This window comes from Carassius carassius, chromosome 38, assembly GCF_963082965.1.
Source record: "Carassius carassius chromosome 38, fCarCar2.1, whole genome shotgun sequence".
NCBI classification, from domain to species: domain Eukaryota; kingdom Metazoa; phylum Chordata; class Actinopteri; order Cypriniformes; family Cyprinidae; genus Carassius; species Carassius carassius.
The window spans coordinates 14,242,512-14,269,733 of record NC_081792.1 but is presented as its reverse complement, the minus strand read 5'-3'; the positions used below and the strand labels follow the sequence as shown (position 1 = coordinate 14,269,733).

The following is a 27,222-nucleotide window of genomic DNA, read 5'->3' as shown; positions in this document are numbered from 1 at the left end:
CAGCCACCCCCAGCACTAATTTAGCCTGATGGCTTGAAGGCCAGAAAAAGGTTACACTCACAGTTTAAGGCACACCAGCATTGCACTGCAAATGCTTAGCCAGGCATGTGTGCCGGATGAGACAGATGTACAAGTCAGCATTCAAAAAAAGTGTCACAGCGTGAGAGAAAGGCTTAAATATATACTGTACAGAATGAGTAAAGAGGAAAACAGTCACTCTGTGTGTGAAATGTTTAACTCTTACAGTCCTACATTGGGTTTATGAGTTTTTTTTTGTTGTTGTTGAATTTATAGAGAGCTCATTGCTCAATGTCATTTAAGAAGAAACACAACATTGTTTGACCATATGACTGTGTGATGGAGGAACATAGAAGATAATTTTATACATCAGAAAACAGTATCATAATGTGTGACAGTAAGATGTGACTGTCAGAGAATCCACATTAAAGTGTATGAAAGCATTAGGGTCACAGCGAGTGCACACTCCTTTTACAGGTTTTCTGGGAAAGCATGCAAACTCCAGGTCCCTGAGTCAATCCTCATTGAATTGTATATTCACACAGCAGTCTAATTGGGTAAAATTAGACTGGATCTCTTAAGTTAAAAGCAAGGATATCATAGTTAGTGATATTTGCATATGTATACAAATATCCAAATCTATATTTATATATGTATGTATGTTATTTTTGATCCATCCATATATATGTGTTTGATTTTTAAATTCATATCTCTCTCTCTCTAGTTTTTTTGCATTTGATTAACTTTTTTATCGAAACCACTAGCACAAAAAAAATTAAAAAACAATTAAAAATAATGAAAATAATGAAAAAGCATGGTATTTTGGAAAAATTATAAATGGCTAGCTGACTTCCATACGTTGACATAGTTAGATTGAATATGATCCTATTTAGGACAACACACACACATATTGTTAAGTATGTGATGCATATGTTTTCCATTAGGCTATTACGTGTCTGCCTCTTGAAAACATTTTTCCCCCATCTGTGGACAGTACTGTATCAGTATCTGTGGCTGTTCATTGTTAACATTTTGCGCTTACAGTGAATTTAATAAATGATTGGTGTATCGACATGCTTAAATTGCACACATATGCATGAGTACAGTATGTTCATGTACCTCTGTTTTAGGGAGCTCTGAGTATGTGAACTCCACTGTGGGGACAGCAAGCTGATTGGAGAAAAAGCTCAAATCTCCAGGTGTCTGCAGTGAGCTGATATTTGGACCAGGACAACCACCACCTCTGCAGCTCTTCGAATGTCTCTGAAAGATAAACACACATGGATGATGATAATTTGTGAAAATATACATCAATATACAACAGTTATTCTAGTCAAAGTGCTTCTCTCTAGTAAACAGAATAACTTGATTAGACCTTCTACAATGATCTTTACAGATACAGTATTGATACAGTATGTAAGAATGTATTGCAGTAAGGGACCTTTATTAAAATTTTCTGTCTGTGAGAGATATGTTGACAGACGAATATGAAAAGTCAATAATGAAAAGTGTTTTCCTTGTGGCATGTGTTTTTTTTATTTTTTTATATGTGATGTGCATGAAATGTGTGTATTAATGCATGTAAATATGGTGTTCACGAAAGAGCAAATCTCATTTGTAGCTGCACATAATGCACATCACAAAAGCCCTGCCTAAACTGCTATTAATTTCTCATTGAGTGATGGTTTTGGATTAATCTATTTTGGTTGAAACTGTCTCTCTGCTGTTTAATAACTGATGATAATAAATGATGATTAATAAATGAACAAATTACTGTTTCTCAGCATATACATGCACTATGCAAACCTCAAAAAAGTGCAAATGATGACTGGCAGGGCCAAAGTCAATGCAAAATTATACAGTCACTGTTTGAAGCATAATGCAAGAAAATAAAATGAAATATAGATTGCTGTGTTTACAATCAACTGTGACCAAAAACAGTCATCAGAGTAATTAATATCAGACAGGCCCTGAAAAACAAACATAAAGCAGGATATTTATTTTTTATTTTTTTTGCCTGCTCCGTCTCGCACACGGCTGTGTCTGCACAGCTAACAAAGTATACTCAATAAAAAAAATACTTGTTTCACATTCTATAACTTCACACAAAATACACATACATAGCACACAGTAGACTAAAATAAACATTAAAAAAAACTTTATATAACTATATATACTGTATATATACACACACACACACACACACACACAGTCATGGCCAAAAATATCAGCACCCTTGGTAAATATAATCAAATATAATCAAAGAAGGCTGTGAAAATTAATCTGCATTGTTAATCCTTTTGATCTTTTATTTATTATGTTATTATGTAAATTATGTAATTTAATTTTCATTTTCATTTTGCACCAAACGTTGCACAAATGTATTGGAAAATGTAAATGTAAATACAGAAATGCATTGTCATTTTACATATTGCATTGTCATTTTGAATATTACATCCCAAATTGAATAACCCATATGCTTCCATATTATTGGACATCTCGAATGAATAAAGACTTCAAATTCATCTGTAAAGCACATAAAGCTATTGTTTGAGTTTATAAACTTCTATTTCATGCATGATTCATATAGATCTGTTAACTGAATACAAAGTGTGAGTTCTAGGAGAATGTTTGTGTCATGATGAGCATGTACAGCTGCTGCACGCAGGTTTTTTTGTTTACAATGGAGGATCAGTTGCCCTATTGCTTAAAATCCCCAAACTGTTTACTTAAATATTAAATTAATAAATGACATCAAAACAGGGGTGGGTGCGTTATGATGTGGTGGGCTGCTGTGGGCCAGAAAGTCCAGGGCCACTTTTTGGTCCCAGTCCACCCCTGGATACAATCAAAGATGCCATTTGTCTGAACAAGATGTCCAGGACCTCCAGCAGAAATATAGGCTCATGATATTAAAAATACAGCTGTAAATTTCATTGTACACATGGGGTACTTTTTATCCCTGTTTTGACCAAACCCATCTTGAGTGTTTGCTGCTAAAAAGCTAATTTTTTAGTTTCATCTGATCATAGAAGCCAGTCCCATTTGAAGTTCCAGTCATGTCTGATAAATGTATATGCTGGAGTTTGTTTTTGGATGAGCTAGCAGAATTTTTTCTTGAAACTCTCCCAAACAACATGTGGTGATGTATAGGTACTGTTTTACCATTTTTTTTAAAGGAACACTCTGACTTTTTGGGACTTTAGCTTATTCACAGTATCCCCCAGAGTTAGATAAGTCCATACATACCTTTTTCATTTCTGTGCGTTCTGTAAGTGTTATTTGACACACCCACCGCTAGCCTAGCTTAGCACAAAGACTGGATGTAAATGGATAATGGTAGCATAGTAATCCCAATAAGTGACAAAATAATGCAAACATTTTCCTATTTACTAGGGCTGTGAATCTTTGTCAAGGCAGCGATTCGATTCGATTACGATTCATAGGTTTTCGATTCGATTCAAGAACGATTTTTGCAAATTTAGAACGATTCAATTAGATTCGATTCACAATTAAATCGATTCGATTCGATTATAACGATTCGATTCTGCATTCTTTAAGTGCATTCATGGGACTATTTAAATGCTTCTACTAAATTCTTTAAATGCTTAGTCAGGGGGCAAATTAGCATTTATGGTTAGAGAACCATAGGTTAAAAAAAAAAAACCTTTTGTCCATTGTTAAATGCTAGTTTATGATGCGACATGGCATACGTAAAAATGTATGTAAGCCAAGTTTTTAAAAAAGAGCTTAAAGAGTATTATGTATAAGCTAACATTTTGTCACACCAGGGGCGTAGCCATAATTTCAGAAGTGACAGAAATGTCAAATACAATCATTTTATGTATGTAGCCTATATAATAATAATAATTATTATTATTAATTTTTTTTTTACAAGGAATTATCTTCTTTTTTAATTACTTTTAATTAGCTGTAATAAATCAAATACACTGCTGGACAATAATCAATCATTTGTAATCAATATTTTTTTCCTAATGGCATTTTTATGATTGTTTTATATACTAGGCTACATTTAATTAGCAATTATTTAAATTTTCTACACAGAATAAGGTAGAAAATATACTTCATAGTTTCTGTACTGTAATAAATGTAAATTAGCACTGCATCATTCATAAATTGTTTGTGGGTTTTTTTTAGTTTCATCAGTTCATTCTGCTTTTATTCAGTTTAGCTGCAGATATAGTCTATGAGAGCGAGATCGCTTCTCTTTTAGTGTGAAAACGTCTTCATCTCTATTTAACTTTTCCTCTCCATCAGCAAATGATTCTGAGAGAAAACGTGCCAGATGACTGTTTGCTAATGAAACAAACGCTACTTTCATGCATCTGATTATCAGATAAATCTCGCGCTCTTATTTCAAGGTCGTTGTTAATGCTGTGGAAACATTTATCATTCAATGGATCTGTGCGTATGATTTAGACACTTACATTTCTGCTCCGTCCATGCAATAAATACAGCTGTCGACGGCTCCGGTAACTCCGTCGGTAAGATGCAGAGAGCCATTGACAAGCTACAGAAAAGTAAAACTACTTTCTGGCCACGAGTCCTATAGATCACACGTCAGCTGCGTCAAAGACGAACGGAGCGCGAGCGCAATCCTGTGACAGTCTCAGTCGGTAAACAGTGGAGCGCGTGAAGGACAGATAAGAGGCACGATTCACGAACACTCTTCAAGGTCTCCATTAATTTGTGCGTGTAGTAATTTAATGTGTATACATTTTGAAAGCATTGAATCGCTATAGAAATCGCGATTCATTCGATTCTTAGCATTTTGAACTGATTACGGTCCAAGATCGGTGATTCACGATTCAAAAATCATGTTTCAAGATCGATGCATATGAATCGACAGGGTTTGTAATTGATGCTTCGAGAATACGAGTGAATCGTTACACCACTACTATTTACATGTTGTGATCTGTATAGTCACAGCGTGTACAAATAACAAGGCTATAGGAGACCGAGACCATTTTTAATCGTATAAATACTGGGAACTATATTCTCACTAGGCGTAGGAGCACAGCTAACGTTACTTGGGCGGAGTGGCTACTTGGGCGGAGTGATTAGCGCAGCACACGAGACGCCCTGTTGATGGTTCCGTAAACAAAACAAATGTGACTAACTAGCTAGACGTGACTCGTGATCATGGCTGACTTTGAGGAATTGTCAGACTCAGAGGAACTTTACTGTGTATCAAACCAAGATCCAGAACCATATAGTTTTGAGCCAGAATACACAGACGAGGAGTTACAAACTTTGGAAGCTGTAAGACAAGATGCCGAACAGATTGATGTCGAAGGGAGAATCAGAATGAACACGGACTGGTGGTGTAAATGTGGAACATGCCAACCTATGCCGACAGAAACCGAGTGCCTTTGTTGTAATGAATGGGACTGGGTATTGCCATCAATGTCAAGGCTTGATGACAATCAAAATATTTGCATCACTACCACGGTAGATTTCTCTGCCCTAATATACCCGGCAGTTGTCGTTTTTTCCCATTGTAACAAGATCAACTGGAAGAAATGCTTGTGAACCTAATGGTCAGCTGTCCACCAAGTAAGTTAGTCCACCAAGGCTAATGTTATTCATCTCAAAACATAACGGAACACTTACCGCAGCAACAGGTGATCCAATTTGTCCTGTCTTTATTATCGATGGGATGGCTGTATCCTTTAGCACATGTTTCATGGTCCGTGTGGCAACTTGCATTTTTTCAAAATAGTCGCCTACAGTAAAAGCTCCTACAGAGCAAACGAAATACTTCGTGATGGTGTTTACAGGTGTGTTTGGATCTATACCCAGAATAAGTAGCCATCGATTCATCAGGTTAGCGTTTGTGGTTGGAATTCTATGAAACATCGTAGTATTACCTGGTCTCCCCTGTTTATTGTCGCAGCTCTTTACAATACAGCGAACACCCATGATTGTAAACTATAAATTTACTTTCTAGTAATTGCTGACTCTATTACTCCAACTCTGAGCGAACTCTCTGCTCCTCACCACGGCGCATCTCGGGTGCTGCACTAATCACTCTGCCCAAGTAGCCACTCCGCCCAAGAAACGTTAGCTGTGCTCCTACGCCTAGTGAGAATATAGTTCCCAGTATTTATACGATTAAAAATGGTCTCTGTCTCATATAGCATTGTTATTTGTATACACTGTGACTATACAGATCACAACATGTAAATAGGAAAATGTTTGCATTATTTTGTCACTTATTGGGATTACTATGCTACCATTATCCATTTACATCCAGTCTTTGTGCTAAGCTAGGTTAGCGGTGTGTGCGTCAAATAACACTTACAGAACGCACAGAAATGAAAAAGGTATGTATGGACTTATCTAACTCTGGGGGATACTGTGAATAAGCTAAAGTCCCAAAAAGTCGGAGTGTTCCTTTAAGGTTTTCTGACCCCGAGACTCAACTATTTTCTGCAGTTCTCCAGCTGTGGTCTTTTGAAAGACTTTAGCTATAACTCTCCTCCTCACCATGCATTAGGACGATATAGACACACGTTCTCTTCCAGGCAGTTTCGTGACATTTTCTGTTGATTGTAAATTTTTAATTATTGCCCTGATCTAACTCTTTTCTTAAAGCCACTTCACTAATTTGTTTAGCTCAATTATCTTTTGCTGCACATCAGAAATATGTATATATATATATATATATATATATATATATATATATATATATATATATGGTTTTTCTCATCGTGATGGATGATTAAGGGAATTTGGGGCTTTGTTCTTCCTCCTATTTATATTTCTGTGAAACCGGAAGCCATGGCTGGATAATTTCATGTTCATAATCACCCCGGAGTGCTCAAAATTGTGAATATGAATGGGAATATACTTCAGAAATATTTTACTCAAAAGAGTAATTTATACTTTTTAAAAGTATTTTAAAAAGTTTAACAGAGGCAAGTTAACTCAGTAATAAATATTTAGACTACCACACAAAGTAATTTTAGGTCATTAAAAAGAAAAAGTCACATTTTATTTTAAGGTCCAGTTCTTGTTATTAACGAACCATTAAAGGAGTACAGTAGTTCACTTGCAGAATGAAAATTCTGTCATCGTTTATGCACCCTCCACTTGTTCCAAACCTGTATGAGTTTCTTTCCTCTGTTGAACATTTTGTTTAATTCTGGAAGTGAATTACTCTATAACTATGACGTTTACCTCAATAAAATCCTAATTTGCTACTTATTAGTTACTAAGGTAGATGTTATGTTTAGGTATGGGGTACGATTAGAGATGCAGAATATGTGCTTTATACGTTCTAATAAGTAGGCAATATGTCAGGTATGCTAATAAGCGACTAGTTAATAGTGAGAATTGGTCCCTTAACTGAAGTGTTACCAACAAAACAATGTACCACTAGTATTTTATGCAGCATTGTAATAATTTGTTTAGACATTAGTGTTCATTGTTTATACGCATTCAGGGATTTACTGTAATGTGTTAAATTTCATACTCTCTGATTGACATTATACTCAGATTGAATTATCCTGATGAAGAGCTTCCCCTATCAGTTAAGCATGCCTCATTAAAATGCAAACAACCAAAAATATATTCACAATAAACAAAGGAGAAAAAAGAATCACTGAGGTAAGTAATGCAGCTATTGCACAGGGAATACAGTCTATTCATTTTTTTAATCAAGTTCTATCAAGCTTACAATGATACTTTTGTCATATAATACAATTATAAAATATATTTTATAATTATAATTAAATTATAAAACTCTCAAATATTGATATTCATAATCTTTAATTAGGTAATTTGTCTGACTAAAAGTTGCCTTATAAAAATCTTTTTTTTAAATTTATAAATGATTTGGGCCACAGGAAATAAAGTGCAGGAGGGGGAGGCACATTATCAAATGCACAGAGGTGGAAAGTAACGAATTACATTTACTCGCGTTACTGTAATTGAGTAGCTTTTTTGTGTACTAATACTTTTTAAAGTAATTTTTTAAATCTGTAATTTTACTTTTACTTAAGTATATTTTGTTTGAAGTATTGTACTTCGCTACATTTTAAAACACATTAATTACAGAGTAAAAAAAATAAATAATAATAAATAAATAAATCGCTCCCTGGAAACCACGGCAGTAAATAATGGGCAGGAGGGCAAACTGGCGCTAAAATCACGAGAAAGATGCAGACGGTCAAAACAGGCGTTAGTGGTGCAGACACCGCTGAAAACGAAACCCCGTCATATTCTGAAGTTGAACTTGAAGGAAATGAAGTGAACCCCTGGCCATATGTATGCTTTATTATGCAGTGTAAACTGTACTTGCCTAGGAAGACCAAACTAGCAGCTTATAAAATCTCGACAAGACATCAACCCTTCGCAAGAATGTAGAGGTAAGCTAAATAATTGCATCGTTGCATTGGTGGTTAAAATGAAGCTTTGACATTTTAGCAAGAGGTTTTGCACACATTAGCCAAAAAGACAGTGGTGAGGAGTGTGCTATTTTTGTTTTAAGGACGTACGCGCGCATTTATAGTGCGTTCTTTCACTGTGTGATTCAGTCTCCTAAAATGCATTTAGAATGATCACAAAATTGAAGATATAGGGGCAGAAAATTCACATATTTATATAATTTCATAAATTAAATCAAAATCACACAAAGAATGCCATCTTTTCCTCCAAAAATCATCATGAATATATACATACATATATATAACAGTTCAGTAAACAAGTTAATTAAGAGACTTGCGTTTTAGACACCATATTGCCTTTTTTAGCTCTATTTCTACAACAGAAAATAATTCCAAACACAGCCACCAAAGCACAGTTTTGCGTCTCTGAGCAACGTGACAGTGTTTCGTTCCTGAATGAATCAACCGTTTAAATGATTCGGTTCAATCGCAATGACTCACTTATTAACAGTGACTTGCTGACACATACTGGCCATTTTAATTTCACATTTAAAGTATCTTTTGATTTTTTTTTAATAATTAATTTCTTATCATTTTAAATGAGTATTCAACATTTTATGTCTTGTATATCAAAACATTATTCATGCATTTGTAACTGCAGGTTAAATGCATTCTTGTCCTGCACTAAACAGTGTAATACATCTAAATGCCACTTCCAATGAATCTTCTGCATTTCCTCTGCATTAAAAGATGAGTTTGTTGATAATGATTTGCCTGGTAACAGCCCAAATGTTTTATTATTCTAAATAACTGATTCCTTTAATTAAAAACAACTAGTTTGAGATTAATAGACCTATCCCAGGTGTGTCAAACTCAGTTCCTGGAGGGCCGTAGCCCTGCAGAGTTTAGTTATAACCCTGCTCCAGCACACATATCATGTAGTTTTCAAATAAACCTAAATGATTAGATTAGCTGGATCAGGTGTGTTTAATTAGGGTTATATCTAAACTGTGCAGGACTGTGGCCCTCCAGGAACTGAGTTTGACACCCTTGGCCTGTCCCATTTTTGACTCCCTCCCACTGTTAAAATGTAACTAAGTAATTTTTACTCTGAGTAAAGTTTAAATGAGCTACTTTTTACTTTTACTTGAGTATATTCTTAGACTGGTACTTTTACTTGTACTTAAGTAAAATTTCATTAATGTAATGGTACTTTTACTTGAGTAGAATATTTTTGTACTCTTTTCACCTCTGCAAATGCATTATCAGCTTGACTCATTAATTATGTGACATGATGATTTGCAGAACAGTCATAAATACCCCAGAGACAGTATACAACACATATTCTCCCTTGTGTGTCTACTTTTGCACTGTCCATGGATTACTGTAACATTCAGTGCTTCGATTCTGAAAAAAATAAAATAAATTGGACATCTTCATAGGCAGCAAAAGCCATTAAATTAAAAATTAGCCACCTATTCCTGAGGTAAAATGTAATAGCAGAAACAGCTTCGGAGCGGCAAGAAAGAGGGAGAATAAGTAATTTCTGCACAGAAATTCTTTTTCCCTGTGAGGAGAACCAATATTTAATTTCTCTGTCTGCAACGATAACAAAATGGCAAAATCATTGTATATTTGAGCTTGAATAGACCTGTGGGTAGTGAGAGACAGCAAGAGTTGCATTGGCAGATGAACTTGCTTGTCCGCTAAGCTGATGTGAAACAAACAGCATTGCCTGATAAAGGCCATTAGCAAATAAGCAGGCGTTTACCATGCCATTGTTTTCCAATGACTGAAAACTTCCACATGTTATCACATACCACCTGCACATAATCAGAGGCAGCCAAAGGAAAGGTGAACAACAGTTTGGGAAGAAAGATACGATCAGGGACGGGTTTCCTGATAACAATTGTTCTTAGCACTTGAGAGCGTTTTCTAAGAGTAATTTTACGATCGTTTGTTATTGTTTCATGTGCATTTGAAATGCAATCGCACGTAGCTGTGTTTCAAGGGCTACTTAGAAGTCACTAACCGTTTGTCAGGTGCTGAAATGTCACCATATAGAATGGCTCGTAATTGTAGTACATAATAGTTTTTTGACGTTAACCTAATGCTGCGTTCCAGACAGACAACTTGGTTATAATAACTATAATACTACGGTGGCCAAGAAAGCTCAACACGCTACAACTTGAGAAAACACATGCAAATTGACAAAACATCAGCAAATGAAGAAAACATCTTCATCAGTTTGACAGTACAAGTGCTGCAAATCATCCCAACACATGCATATAACGAAACGTGCTGCAAATCATCACAACAGATGCATATAGCGAAATACGCTGCAAATCATCACAACACATGCATATAGCGAAACGCGCTGCAAATCCTCACAGCACATGCATATAACGAAACATGCTGCAAATCATTACAACACATGCATATAACTCAGCATAGATCGTAATATTAAGATCAGTCGTACGTTCATTTTTTAGGAACTTCTTAGGCTTACGAAGCTTTTGGGAAACCAGGCCCAGGTCAGTGGCTTAAACAGTGTTTCTTTAACTACAGCCATTTATCCTGGGGGTTGAATTAGTTTAATCTGTTGTATGTTTTCAAAAACAATAATTGTAAATGGAGCAATAACAGTTAACAATTATTCTTGTTCCTATACAAGCTTTAGTTTATGTCAACATCAATGTTGTTAAATTGCCTGATTGTACAAAGCAGCTATTTATTTCCGATTCATAAATGATTTGGGCCACAAACAAACAAATGGTTATATATAACTATTTCGGTAGTTAGACATTGATTTATAAGTATCAAATTTAACACAAATTTGGTCAGTTAAGTTGTTTTGCTACTAATAAAGTTTCATTAAAAGTTAGTGTATTTGGCTACCGAGGAAATGTGTCAGTCAATCAAGAGAATGGAATATGATATAGGAATCTGAAGTAAAAAGCAGAACGAATTAAGTTAAATAACACTTGTTTAGCAGTCTAATGTTTTGTGTAATGTTAGCTATGAGGTTAGCTTTCCAGGTGGTGATGGCCTAAATAATAATATTAATATTAATAATAATAATAATAATAATAACAAATAATTTTCTAAGTGGGGGAAATTACTCTTGATGTATGTACATTACTGGTCATTATTAGTTGATAAATTAAATGTGCAAGTTTCAAAATGTATGAGAATTGTATGAAATATACAGGGGCGAAAGCCAAAAGAAAAGAAAGAAAAACACCCATAATGGCCAGATGCATTCCTGAATGCCTCCCACTGTTCACTGTTCACTGTTATTTTAGTTAGAGGCTATGTGTGGGAATGATTGGAAAAAAAAATCACTGTATACAGTAAGAGGTACCTGACATAATTCAGCAATTCACAGCTGAAAAATTACCATTTGTATTCAACAAAATATGCCATCAAACTAAAATTTCCCACAGTACAAAGATAAAACGACAGTGATAATGTGGGAGAGAGAGAGTGGCCAGAAAATCTTTGAACAAAAACGTTATCTCGTTCTGAATGCTCTGGAGACTGAGAATGACCTTGCATTGTGGAGATAATTTATTCTCAGAGAAGGTGACCTTTGGAAAATTACATTTGCAGAGAAGTGGAATTGGAACCACTGATACATTTACAAAAAGAAAAGACAAAATGGATGAATAAGAAATAAAAAAAACAAAAAAAAAAACAATATGGGTGTCACAGTGCATACATGAAAGTTCTACTGTTGCCGTACAGATGGTGGCACACTGGAGCCTTTTAAAATGAGAGGACAAATAAAGCAGGATGAGCTTCTTTTTGCCTAAAACGTTAATTTAAATTGAAACATCAATCCTGAAATCATTTGAAAGTGTTTTCAGTGGTATTTAAATAACAAAAAGACATTGTTAAATTTTATCCTGATACTACAGCAACTACAGTTCCTTTTCAGGAACTCGAGCTGCGTCGAAACGCTTTTGGGGAACGTCCCTGACGAGACCGACTCTGAATATCGTGTGCAATCAGTCCATCGGAAAGGCGTGACGTCACGGGCGGGGTGACGTAGCGACCAGGAAGCTATAAAAGCACGTGCCGTGCAGCTGGCTTCAGCTTCGAATCTGTCAGCAAGCGCTCTGTGTGTGCATGTGCAAAAGTCTGTCCTGTTGGTCCTATTTATTGTTGTCTGTCCCTTAGCTTAAAAAGATCGCTAAAACAGCTCAATATGCCTAAGCAGAAGCAAAAGACCAAACATTTGAAGGGCGATTCCAAGCCGCGTTACAGACTGTGTGTTCCTCCCTGCACTCGCTACATTACGAGCGGGGATACACACAGGCTGTGCGTGGCTTGCCTGGGATCGAAGCACGCTGAGTCGGCTCTCGAGGGGGCCGACTGCCCGCATTGCGAACGTTTGCCAATGCGGACGCTTCGATCCCGGAGGGCTCTCTTCGAGGAGGGAGCCTTCACCAGCGTTCCTCGCGGTGCTGGCCCCGCTTCTGCCGAGGCAGAGCGGCTGCTGCACTCGTGGGGTTCGCAGGTGGATCTGTCAGAAGGAATGGAGACGGGCCAGTCCTTATCTCCTTCCTCATCTGCCAGATCCGGCGCCCAAGCCCTGGGTTCGGAAGCACGCTCGTCGGTTTCTTCCCCCCAGGGTGAGGGATCAGCTCTTCACCTCTCGTCCTCCGAGGAGGTTGATGAGGAGACTGTTGCTGGGGATTCGCCACCCCTGTCGCCCCAGTATGAGGAGCTTTTGGAGGTGGTCACGCGTGCAGTAGATAAATTAAAAATCGACTGGCCTGCTGAAAAACAGACTGAGCCGCAGAGAAGCAAATTAGATGAACGCTTTCTGCGGCCGAAGCAACCACCTCCACGTCGGAGCCTTCCGTATTTTCCCGATCTCCATGATGAGTTATCGAGATCGTGGAATCACCCGTATTCGACCCGCCTCTTTGGCCCTGATTCACTATATTATGGCAACGTGATGGGGCTGGGAGAGCGTGGTTATAGAGCGATGCCACGGGTTGAACAGACGCTCGCGGGCTATCTGTCACCCGGTTCGGCCTCGTCTCTAAAGGCTCCGACATTGCCCACTAAGCCGCTTCGAGTTACATCATCGCTAGTGGGCAAAGGTTATGTGGCAGCAGGTCAGGCTGGGGCGTGCCTTCATACTATGGCAGTCCTGCAAGCTTATCAGGCTGACCTGCTGAGAGATGTCGATGAGGGGGAGGGGATTAAGTCTGAAGATATTGAAGAACTCAGAAAGACCGCTGATCTCTCCCTCCGCGCCACTAAGGAGACCGCTCGCGCAATTGGGCGGTCTATGGCAGCCTTAGTGGCCGCGGAGAGGCATTTGTGGCTGACCCTGTCAGAAATTAAAGAACGAGACAGGGTCTGCCTCCTGGACGCCCCGCTTCAAGCCTCGGGCCTGTTCGGCGACACAGTTAATACTGTCGTCGACAGGTTCCAGGAGGCGCACAAGCAGACGGCGGCGTTCCAGAGTTTCCTCCCTCGTCGCTCTCGTGGTGCATCTGGGCGGGAGATGACCACGCCACATACCGGCTCCTCACACCGGGAAGCGCAAAAGCAGAGCGTCGCCACTCGTGCTCCCCCACGTCGGGACCGAGGGCAACGACGCTCTGAGTCGGGGGCTTCTAGGGCGAAAACCGATTTAAGATCTGTCATCGAAGCCCGGAAGTCCTCGACGAAAAGATCCTGACGCCAGGATCCAGAGGGTAGCCCCTGCTGGGGTAGAGCACGGTTCACCTCATTACACGGTGCCCGTCTCACCTCAGTACCCTCAGGAGGTCGGTCTGCCAACCCTGCCAGAGCTTCAGGGCGCAGCGGCCTCCAGCGAGCGCCACCCCAATTTACTTCCGCCCGTGAGCGTAGCGGAGCTGGGATGCTCGCCGCCCCTTCGGGGGCCTCTTACACCAGAGGTCAGTCTCGAGAGACTGATTCCCTTAGTAGATTATTTAGCAGCGTGGAAGCTACTGCCAAATGTATCTCAATGGGTCCTGCGTACAATAGAAAGAGGCTATTGCATTCAGTTCGGTCATCCACCACCGAAGTTCAACGGGGTTACACCGACTGTGGTCGGCCCCCAGCAGGCTCTGGTTATGGAACAAGAAGTGAATACCCTATTAAGGAAGGAGGCCATCGAGGTGGTCCCTCCTCTAGACAGGGAATCCGGATTTTACAGCCGGTATTTCATAGTTCCAAAGAAGGATGGGGGGTTGCGCCCGATCTTAGACTTGCGTCTCCTGAACCGCTCAGTTATGTCACTGAAGTTCAAGATGCTCACTGTCAACCAGGTTGTAGCTCAAATCAGATCCGAGGACTGGTTTGTCACAATAGATCTCAAAGACGCATACTTCCACATATCCATCCTTCCACAACACAGGAAGTTTCTGAGGTTCGCTTTCGGGGGCAAAGCTTATCAATATCGAGTACTTCCCTTTGGCCTCGCACTCTCACCCCGCACGTTCACGAAATGTATGGATGCGGCTCTGGTATCCCTCCGTATGCAGGGCATCCGCATTTTAAATTATATCGACGATTGGTTGATCCTAGCTCAATCAGAGCAGATGGCGGCTCGACATCGAGACGTCGTTCTCGCACACATGGGGGAGCTGGGTTTGAGACTAAACGCCAAGAAGAGTGTACTTTCTCCAGTTCAGAGAACCACCTATCTAGGCGTAGTGTGGAATTCGACCACGATGCAGGCACGCTTGTCTCCTGCTCGGATCGAGTCGATCCTCACATCAGTCGAGAGAGTCAAAGAAGGCCAGTCACTCACTGTCAAACAATTCCAGAGATTGTTAGGGCTGATGGCAGCTGCGTCCAACGTGATACCTTTTGGCCTGCTGTACATGAGACCCCTACAGTGGTGGCTCAAGTCCAAGGGCTTTTCCCCGAGGGGAAATCCACGTCGAGTTATCAAGGTCACGCGGCGGTGCCTTCGTGCCTTAGACATGTGGAGGAAACCTTGGTTCTTGAATCAGGGCCCGGTGCTGGGAGTTCCTTGTTGCCGTGTAACGCTAGCGACAGATGCGTCCCTCACCGGTTGGGGTGCGGTCATGAGCGGCCACCCTGCCCGCGGTCTGTGGAGTGGTCGCCATCTAACATGGCACATCAATTGCCTAGAGATACTAGCGGTCTATCGAGCATTGAAATATTTCCTCCCAGACCTGAGAGGTCACCATGTGTTTGGTGCGCACCGACAACACATCAGTGGTCTCTTATATCAATCACCAGGGGGGTCTGCGTTCGCGCCCCTTGTACAAGCTGGCACACCAGATCCTTCTGTGGTCCCAGGGCAAACTCCTCTCGATCAGAGCAGCGTATATTCCTGGGAGATTGAATGTGGGAGCAGACATACTGTCGAGACGGGGCCGAGGCCCGGGGAATGGATGCTTCACCCCGAGGTGGTGAAGCAGATATGGAGAGTATTTGGTACAGCCCAGGGTGGACCTCTTTGCGACTCAGGAGACATCGCAATGTCCCCTCTGGTTCTCTCTAGTTCATCCAGCTCCTCTGGGACTGGACGCTATGGTACAGACCTGGCCGAGGCTTCGTCTGTACGCTTTTCCCCCTATCGCTCTGCTCCCGGGAGTTCTGGCGAGAGTACGCCGGGACGGGGCCCGTCTACTACTAGTAGCCCCGTTCTGGCCGGGCCGAGTATGGTTCTCAGATCTAGTCTCGCTCCTCGACGGCTCTCCGTGGGAGATACCGATCAGGACAGACCTACTCTCACAGGCGCAGGGCACGATAATTCACCCTCGCCCGGAGTTGTGGAAGCTGTGGGTGTGGCCCCTGAGGGGGCACAGCTGTTAGCAGCTGGTCTCTCAACCGAGGTTGTTGAGACCCTACTCCAATCCAGAGCTCCCTCTACGAGGAAACTGTACGCCCTGAAGTGGAAGCTCTTCACTTCATGGTGCAGAGACCGCCAGCTTGACCCAGCAGACTGCCCAGTTGGTACAGTTCTGGAGTTTTTACAAGCCAGGCTCTCTGCGGGGTTATCCCACTCCACCTTAAAGGTTTACGTGGCGGCCATAGCTGCTTTCCACGTCCCTTTCAATGGTCAGTCAGTGGGTAGACACCCCCTAGTTACACGTTTCCTCCGCGGTGCGCTGAGGCTGAGACCTCCAGTACGATCCCGTGTTCCCCCCTGGGATTTGGTTGTGGTTCTAGAGGCTCTTTGTAAAGCTCCATTCGAGCCAATACAAGATATCTCAGATAGACATCTGACACTTAAAACTGCCCTGTTACTGGCAATCACCTCACTAAAGAGAGTTGGAGATCTTCAGGCCCTTTCGGTGGCCCCTACCTACTTAGACTTTGCCCCTGGTATGGCCAAAGCATTCTTATACCCTCGAGCGGGTTACGTTCCGAAGGTTCCCTCTGTTACACCACAACCTATCGTACTGCAGGCCTTCTGTCCTCCTCCCTTTCGGGAGCCAGACCAAGAGAAGCTAAACTGTATGTGTCCAGTGTGAGCACTGGACGCATACGTCCACAGAGCTGCCCTGTGGAGAAAATCAGACCAATTGCTTGTTTGCCAGGTCCTTCTAACAAGGGTTCTCCTGCCACCAAGCAGACCCTTAGTCGTTGGATAGTCGAGGCTATCAACGTCTCCTATGAGTCCTCTGGTCTTCCCCCTCCTTTGGGGGCCAAGGCTCACTCTACTCGGAGTATGGCGGCCTCCAAGGCCTTCTCCAAGGTGGTCCACGCCCTCCACATTTGTCCGATTTTACTATCTTGACATGCGAGCCACGCCGGGCTCTTCTGTTCTCTCGTCTTAGCTGTGCTCTTTTGACTACACACTAGGCAGGGATTTGGAAGTCTGGCAGCGTGGGCACATCGTTCCCCAAAAGCGTTTCGACGCAGCTCGAGTTCCTGAAAAGGAACGTCTCAAGGTTACGTATGTAACCCTAGTTCCTTGAAGGAACGAGACGCTGCGTCGCAGAGCCATACTCCCGGCACCCCTGCCGGCGCTTGCTTCCCTACTCGAAGCTGAAGCCAGCTGCACGGCACGTGCTTTTATAGCTTCCTGGTCGCTACGTCACCCCGCCCGTGACGTCACGCCTTTCCGATGGACTGATTGCACACGCTATTCAGAGTCGGTCTTGTCAGGGACGTTCCCCAAAAGCGTTTCGACGCAGCGTCTCGTTCCTTTAAGGAACTAGGGTTACATACGTAACCTTGAGACGTTTTACAGCAACTAGTCATTAATTTCAAATAACAGAAACTTTTTTCAACTGGGGGGCACAAGTGGGGCCACGATTAATACAGAGGGGCCAATCTTGTGTTGTTTGAATTGTATATCCAAACCATTTCAAGAGTTCAGTAACCTTTAAAATCAGTAATAAAGAGTGATACCCTATTATATTTTAATAGCAGTTATTCACTGCTCTAAATCAAAACAATCAAATACAATTTGTATTAACTGTTCACTTTACAAAAGTGAAAGAAAAACTGTAATAAAAAAAGAATCCAATTTATGAACAGTGTACAACTAACAAATAATAATAATAATATAATTTATTTATAATAGCCTTATATAATATATATATATATATATATATATATATATATAAAATAGCCTTATTTATATAAATGCAGAATAACATTAATAATTCATAGAAATAAATACACAATTAATGAATTAATATAACTAATATAAATTTAATATAATAAATTGTTTTTGTGTATTATCCACATCCCATTCAATTTGCATAGCAGCAGTTGCAGTAAATTTGCATTGATGAATAAACAAAATCTACTTATGTCAAGGCCAATTAATCTTGAGCATATTGATTTAAAAATATCATATATCCATACTTTGTTAGATAGCTACTTGTTCAAAAAGGTAGCTTTAGTTTAACATGTAAAATATGTGGATCCTATAGAAACAGTTTAGAATAGCTTAATTAGTCCAGTGTTATTTTAGTATTAGTTATTTATTTTGCTATTTAATCATGCATTAAATATTTATGTATTATATTTGCGGACATATGATGAACATATGATAAAGCCAGGAGCTAAATTATTTTTTTCATTTTGATTACACAAGATGAAAAAAGATGTTCAGAGGGATTTCAGCAAATTTATATATTTTCTGCATATTTTTTTATTTTTATTAAAATGTCTCATTAATCAGGCCAGTAATGATTTATTTACAAATCCCTCTGAAGATATCTTCAGAATACAGAATATTAGTGTATAACTGGAGAGTTTGGTGCACATAGCTGCTACATAGGCTAAGATGTTTGTACTGAAGAATGACAAAAAACTCATTTTGAGAAAACGGCATTTAAAGATTATTAATGTAAAAGCTAATTATTTTTTTTTAGTGGAAACAACTATTTACAGACACAATATCTTGTCAAATCCTTAGCAATCAACAATACAAACCAACTTAAACACATCAAAACCTATAACTCAGCATTTATGGCCTTCAACTAAACAGAAAAACATTCAAAAACACTGTGGAAATGTCAGAGCACGTCACGTGATGCATCTGAACGAATCACTTCGTCGGAAATTGGCATCAGCCAATGAGATTCACTTTTAGTGTTAAATGCCCCATTGTACTTTCACAATTGGTTGCTGATGAAAAGGAAATTACCATATTTGGATCCGAGAACATTGTACGGGAGAGAGAGCTAGAGAGAGAGCTTACCAGGGTGCAGACAGCAATCGCGGAGCACCATGGTGATTTAGAACGCCAACTGAATTTATGAGAAATCTACAGACGCAAATAGACTAAAGGTGTAGTAAAATAAAGACCTATATGTGTATTTTGGACTTTTTTTTCACCACAAGTCTGAAAGAAGACATGTTATTGAAGACAAACAGCCCCAAATCTCAAAATTGACCTGTAAAAAAAACGATGTTTTTGCATGTGTCTCACCCATAGACTGTAAAAAAAAGTCTCAAGTGTGGAGCTTTAGATAAACATCATACGATTTTTTTCGTCATCTCACTTAAGTGAAAAAATGTCGCTAATCGACTGCATGATTCAATAATGACTTTATTAGAATTGCTATTATACTTTTTTTAAACCATTGCTTTAAATTGCGTTGTTGCCTATATCGGCGCGTTCGGCCGAAAAATAAGTAAATCGTAACGCAGTAAACCCCTTTTACATTCAGCATCAGAGGATCATAGTAAATATAATGATTAGCATCTTGGTCTGCTCTAGGAGATAACATCGTCATCGAACCTGGTCTGTCTAACAGCGAAAGACGTTAACGTTAGTACCAAACACTTCTTGCACTGCAAAAACTTGCTAATCGAAAAACATAAGCTATATAAAATAGATCAACTTACCGTGTGCTTTTTTTCGTTGGAAAACAGCAGCTCGCTATTCTTGGTCCTCGTTGAGAAGCATCGCGACGCAATCATGAGTTATTTACTAAACTGAAAGATTATGATTTGAATTTGTGAGTGACAGACAAGTAGAAGGGTTGGGGCACACTGAGGGCCATTCAGTTTTCTGCCCCCATGGCCCCTCCCCTGGCTACGCCACTGGTCTAAAGTGATCAAATTTAAACTTAATTCCCACCATACATCTGATGTTATCTATAAACATAATTTAACCATTTACATTTTAAATCGCGATTGCAGCACGCACACAGCATGTTAGCATTCATTAACCAGTTAGCTTGTCATTTACTTTTTCATTCGTGTTTCTATTCACTTCGATTACCTGTTTTGTTTTTTTTTGCTCTCTTGCCCTGTTTCTTTTCACTCTCGCGCTGTTTTTTTTTTCAAGTTCATCAAACAACAGTGAAAGTCAGAATCATTCATCAATCATGGTGAGTAATGGCTTCTTCTCCTGCTATTGTTGTTTGCACTGTTTGCAACATGTACAGTTTAGCTCTATCCGTCAGCAATGAGGAATGTGATCAATGCAGGGAAATAGGCTGACAAAGAAGGTTTCAGAGTTAGAGACATGCATCCAAATTTTAATTGAGGACAATAAGAATTTGAGGGCTGAAGATACTGCTTTGGGTGCTACTAGCTCGGGGAGTCTTGTACATTGTTTGGTTCCAGTTACAGAGCATTTGCAGCAGGGCGATTGGGTGACTGTGAGGTGGCATTGTCACGGGTCAAAACACTGCTCTTCTGTTCTGATCGAAACATTAAACAGGTTCTCCTCACTCAGTGACACACCCAATGAGAAACCTGATCAAAGTGCTGTAGTTATTGGCAATTCTATTGTACGGGATGTGAAAATAGAGAAACCAGCTACCATAGTCTAATGTTTACCGGGAGCCAGAGTGCCTGACATCTTGGCAAATTCAAAAGAGCTGGCTAATGCTAAATGGAAATTCAGTAAGTTTGTTATTCAAGCCTGAGCTAATGATGTTCGACTTTGCCAGTCGGTGAACACCAAAAATATATTTTCATAGCTTCATTCTCTGGTTTTCCTGATGGTATCATCCATCAAATCTCATTTGCCCTTTCCCTTGTATGAGTGATTTTATGTATGTATGTTTGTTAGACAAGTTTGTGTTAGTGTTTTTTTAATAAAACTCTTGTGAACAAATTACATGAGTTTCTGATTCTGCCTTACAAATCAATGTCCCTTTGTGATTCCTATTTTGCTACATGCTCTACTGCATTAATACTGTATGAAAGTATTTTTTGTGGCCATGGAAATATCCTTTCTTAGAGTTATATGAAATTATGCTAAATGTTCACTGGACGAACAGATTAGTTGAAGGCAATTTAATTCTCCTACAGATACTACTGGTAGCTCATATAAATAATTGTAAGTAATCATAATTAATTGTTATTATGTATATACATTTTCCTTTTGAGCTTAATTTACTACACTAAGCTATAACACCAGATGTACACTTGCTACATCTATGCTAATATATGTCTGTTTATCTCTTATTCCGAGGTCACTGTAGCCACCAGTTCCAGTCTGTATCCAGATCAGATGGTCACTGCAGTCACCTGGATCCAGTACGTATCAAGCCCAAATGGTGGAACACCCATAAATGTCAGCAAAGACCAGGACAACTAGATGAGCCCCAGAGACAGATCCCCAGTGAAGACTTTATCTCCTAGACATCACCAGGACAAGACCACAGGAACCAGATGAGTCCTCTGCACAATGTGACTTTGCTGGAGCCTGGAATTGAACTGCTGGTTCATCTGGACAGAGGAGAACTGGCCCACTGACTGAATCTGGTTTCTCCCAAAGTTTTTTCTCTATTCTGTCACCGATGGAGTTTTGGTTCCTTGCCACTGTTGCATCTGGGTTGCTTAGTTGGGGACACTTAATATCCAGCGATATCGTTGACTTGATTGCACAGATACTATTTAAACTGAACTGAGCTGGACATCAATGACATCAATGAATTCAGTGATGCACTGCCTTTAACTGAAAATGTAATGTTAACTATTGTCATTTTGCATTATTGACCCACTATTTTCCTATTTAATACTTTAAAGTGCTTTGACACAATCTGTATTGTTAAAAGCACTATATAAATAAAGGTGACTTGACTGAAATGTTTTCTCATAAAATATTAGTTTAATTAAATGCCTGGACACACGTGACGAAACTTTGAGCTTAAGCTGCCAGCAGAGCGGGTTAGATTCCTGATGAAAAACAAGTTCCCGCTTAAACAAGTGTAGGGCGAGCAGAGAGAGAGGCCGCTAATTTGTTGCCTGTTGGCCAGCGAGAGGTTATTGATTGGGAACTAATTGATTGCCAGCTGAAGTGATAAACCATGTGCTTGTGCAGACAGCATCACTTATACAGGAAGGGAGTGCCTGAAATCACATCGTGGCTTCTAGTATGGGAGCAGAGCCCAGCCGTTCTGCACATACTATGGTGATGAATGATCTTCAACATCTGTGATCAAGCCCTGTGCTGCACTCTTTATTCAATCGATGAGATCTCTGTGTGGTTAAGCACAAATCTAAGATGGTTAATGCTGGGAAATGATTTAATCTAGTGAAAGGCACTGCAGTGTTTTAAATGCAATGCATTTGGCTGGAAAATGGTCCACAAATTGCTACAAAACTCATTATAGAAGTAAAACATGTCATTTCTTTGCCAAGTCATGATTACACTGAATGCAAGCAATCAAATCTCAGTGAATGCATGACTGATGTAACACAACATAAGCAGCATTTACTACAGAAGTAGTTCTATTTCATTTCATCCTGCAAGGAAAACCCCTCAATTTAATGATTACATTTTAGTGTTTAGTGCTTGCAACTCATATAAGAGACAAACAGAACAGGAGCTCTTTTTATTACTGTGAAATTGGCATTGGGTTGTGTTTAAGGGAAGTTAGAAATAAAGTGAAATTCTTGCTTGAAAGAAATGTTATGTTTCTGCCAATAGCAAGCAATAGCAAACAAATTACATCTGTGCTCCCAAACTCTGCTTCACAAACTATTAAAAATGTGCTGAAACACAAAATACATAACTCAAAATACAAAACCAAATGTTCAGACTTCAACTAACTGTATCTGTGAGCAATATCTCTCTAGTTAGTTAGGTTATTATTATTGTTCTTCTTCTTCTTTGTCTAACATCTGTAGCCCAGACTTTTTTATATGCTTGGCTGCCATCTCAAATGGGTGGGACTTGCCAAAAAAAAAAAAAAAATGTATATATATATATATATATATATATATATATATATATATATATATATATAGAGAGAGAGAGAGAGAGAGAGAGAGAGAGAGAGAGAGAGAGAGAGAGAGAGAGAGAGTGCAACCAAGCATATAAAAAAGTCTGGGCTACAGATGTTAGGCTGTCTATGAATGAAAACAAGCGCATAGCAAAGGGTAACACTTTATAAAAACTTTCTTTAATAAATAATTTACAAACATTATATAATGCAAAATGGATCATTAGTTAATATATTTTCAAAGAGTAAGAAGCGTGAAATAATGTGCTCGTTAACGTTTGCTAATAAACTTATCAAACATCAAATAATGTTCAAACAAATTATTTCATACAAGTTAAAATGCTTACACTTGCTTACACTTTCAGTTCATATGATCAAGCACTTCCAAATTCACAAGCACTACTAAATCATTTGTACATTTGTTAAAAAAATATTAAAAGCTTGTGTTAATGCACAACAATTTTGCTGCTATTGAGGTGTGATACGGGTAAGGTAAGGGACATATTTGGTGGTATGGGTAGGTTTAAGGGTTGGTTAAAGGGTCAACAGTATACAGGAGTCAATTAGATTATAATAAGCGCACACGGTTCAATCTGTTTATATTGTATTGTTTTATTAAATGAACAAATGATTTGTGTATTTGTTTATTTATGATTCAGGGAACATCCTTCAATGATATAATAATGATATTCAGTATAATGATATACTGAAGAGTAGATAGTTTCAACTAGATTGACTAATGAAAAAAAAAACATGAACAACTGATTAATTCATGATGTAAAGATGTATGAATAGGGTAAATTCAGGACTTTCTGGACACTTTTTGCCATTGAGATAACTGTTCAAAAAAGTACTAAAGATTAATAAACATTTGCAAATTATGAGTAGTTTCCACGTAAGATTGGGTACTGCAAAAACATGAACAAAGCTATATTAACTAATATTCTGTTAAGCATTAATATAAGGTTTACTTTGCTAATGATTTATAAATGAAAGTTATTATAAAATGTTACCCATAGAAGCATACTACCATTCAAAGGATTGGGGACGGACGGACTGATAGACAGAAAGATAGATTGATATACAATTGATATCTACACTCACCTAAAGGATTATTAGGAACACCTGTTCAATTTCTCATTAATGCAATTATCTAATCAACCAATCACATGGCAGTTGCTTCAGTGCATTTAGGGGTGTGGTCCTGGTCAAGACAATCTCCTGAACTCCAAACTGAATGTCAGAATGGGAAAGAAAGGTGATTTAAGCAATTTTGAATGTGGCATGGTTGTTGGTGCCAGAGGGGCCGGTCTGAGTATTTCACAATCTGCTCAGTTACTGGGATTTTCACGCACAACCATTTCTAGCGTTTACAAAGAATGGTGTAAAACATCCAGTATGCGGCAGTCCTGTGGGCGAAAATGCCTTGTTGATGCTAGAGGTCAGAAGAGAATGGGCCGACTGATTCAAGCTGATAGAAGAGCAACTTTGACTGAAATAACCACTCGTTACAACCGAGGTATGGACCAAAGCATTTGTGAAGCCACAACACGCACAACCTTGAGGCGGATGGGCTACAACAGCAGAAGACTCCACCGGGTACCACTCATCCCCACTACAAATAGGAAAAAGAGGCTACAATTTGCACGAGCTCACCAAAATTGGACAGTTGAAGACTGGAAAAATGTTGCCTGGACTGATGAGTCTCGATTTCTGTTGAGCCACTCTGATGGTGGAGTCAGAATTTGGCGTAAACAGAATGAGAACATGGATCCATCATGCCTTGTTACCGCTGTGCAGGCTGGTGGGGGTGGTGTAATGATGTGGGGGATGTTTTCTTGGAACACTTTAGGCCCCTTCGTGCCAATTGGGCATCGTTTAAATGCCACGGCCTACCTGAGCATTGTTTCTGACCATATCCATCCCTTTATGACCAACATGTTCCCATCCTCTGATGGCTACTTCCAGCAGGATAATGCATCATGTCACATCGAATCATTTCAAATTGGTGTCTTGAACATGACAATGGCCCCCACAGTCACCAGATCTCAACCCAATAGAGCATCTTTGAGATGTGGTGGAATGGGAGCTTCGTGCCCTGGATGTGCATCCCACAAATCTCCATCAACTGCAAGATGCTATCCTGTCAATATGGGCCAACATTTCTAAAGAATGCTTTTAGCACCTTGTTGAATTAATGCCACGTAGAATTAAGGCAGTTCTGAAGGCGAAAGGGGGTCAAACATAGTATTAGTATGGTGTTCCTAATAATCCTTTAGGTGAGTGTATATAGATAGATTGATTGACTGATCAATTGATATGTTGATATGAACTTATTAATGAGTAATAAATACATTAAATTGATAGAAAAAGTCACACACACATACACACACATTCAAATGAATGTTTCTCCTTTAAATCCTCATTGTTTTTTTTATCCTTAATTTAAAAAAAAAAATCACAAAATTCTAACATATCGTTAAAGTAAAACAATTTAAACTGGGGAGACAATCTCATGATGAAATATTTGTTTTTTTTTCTCCAATGCATGTTGGCCACAATTATTGGCACCTCTAGAAATTATTTTGAGTAAAATATCTCTGAAGTATATTTCCATTATATATATATATATATATATATATATATATATATATATATATATATATATATATATATATATATTATTATTTTTTTTTATTATTATTATTATTATTATTATTATTTAGCACAACAGGTTGACTAGGAGCATGCAATTGTCCATGGCGTACTGTTTCACATGATTATAAATATGAGGAACACAAAGGCCAAATACCCCTTAATCATCCATCATAAGGAGTAGAACCAAAGAATATAGTTTTGATGTCTAGAATAAGATTGTTGCGCTTCACAAAATAGAAAGTAGCATTAAAAAAAAAAGTGCTAAAGCATTGAAAATCCCCATTTCAACCATCAGGGCAATAATTAAGGGGTTCCAATCAATATGTCTGTATCGTCATAATGCACAGTGAGGAGGAGAGTTTGAGTGGCTAATGACTCTCCAAGGATCACAGCTTGTGAATTGCAGATATTAGTTGAGATTTGGGGTAAAATCACCACAAAATGGGTCACTGAGCACAAAATTAAGGTTCTACCATGGCTGTCCCAGTCCTATGAAAATAAGCGAGGTGAACTGAAGAGAAGAAGCACCAACATGAAATCTAAGAATGGAGAATGGCTGTGAACTTGAGGAATCTAGAGAGATTCTGCATGAAGGAATTGTCTCTAAACTCTTATCAGGTGTTCTCCAAAATCATCAGGCACTATATGAGAAAACTCAGAGCATTTATCTTGGGAAAAGGATGTTGCAATAATTGGGTGCCAATAATTGTGTCTAACTTGAACTAGAGAAAACATTTTTTTCACTATGAGATTTTCCCCAACCTCAATTGTTTTACTTCATTGAAAGCTTACCTTTCAAAAGTTTTTGTTTTTGAATAAAGTCTCCTATGTTCATCAATGCTAATTGTATTTGATTAAATCTTCAATAAAAACATCAACTTTGACAAAAACCTTATAACATTTTAAAATAACTGTTTTCTAATTGAATATATTTTCAAATGTAATTTATTATTGTGATGGCACAGCTAAATTTTCAGGAGAAATTACTCCAGTCTTCAGTGTCACGTGTTCCTTCTGAAGTCATTCTAATATATTTTATATTATACACTTCACAGTGAGACACACAATATGTTTAAAAATGTAGAAATCTGACATTATGTCCATTATTATTCACAAAGGTGTGATCTATCTTCCTTTCATTGAATAGCAAATACAGAAAGAAACAATCGTGGGTAACAGAAAGCCCGTTTGTGTTGAATAGAGCTGGGTGACAATGATCTCACTGTTACAAAAATCAAAGATTGTATGCATAAGACACCTTCTTCCGAAGCCTACCAAATGCTTTCACTAATTGCTTGCAATTAGTGTGTCATGGCAAGCACACAAAACATGCATTATCTTGATGAAATCCCAGCAAAAAGGGTGTAATTTAGAGAATGGCGGAGGTTGTTAATCGTGCTGGGGACCTGACCAGGCTTTTATGAAGTGTTGAGTGACAGGACCGCAGTGCCACAGAATGAAGAGTTACAGCCCAACGGACT

The 27,222-nt window shown here is 39.1% G+C and overlaps 1 protein-coding gene across 1 annotated transcript in view; it reads right to left on the bottom strand.

Moving 5' to 3' along the window:
* The window catches only part of LOC132119389 (inactive N-acetylated-alpha-linked acidic dipeptidase-like protein 2), a 306,226-nt gene that overhangs the window by 62,740 nt on the left and 216,264 nt on the right, over positions 1-27,222 (bottom strand). Inside the window, exon 10 of the mRNA XM_059529291.1 lies at positions 1,138-1,281. Coding sequence (XP_059385274.1) covers positions 1,138-1,281 — 144 coding nt within the window. The remainder of the gene's footprint in view (positions 1-1,137; positions 1,282-27,222) is intronic.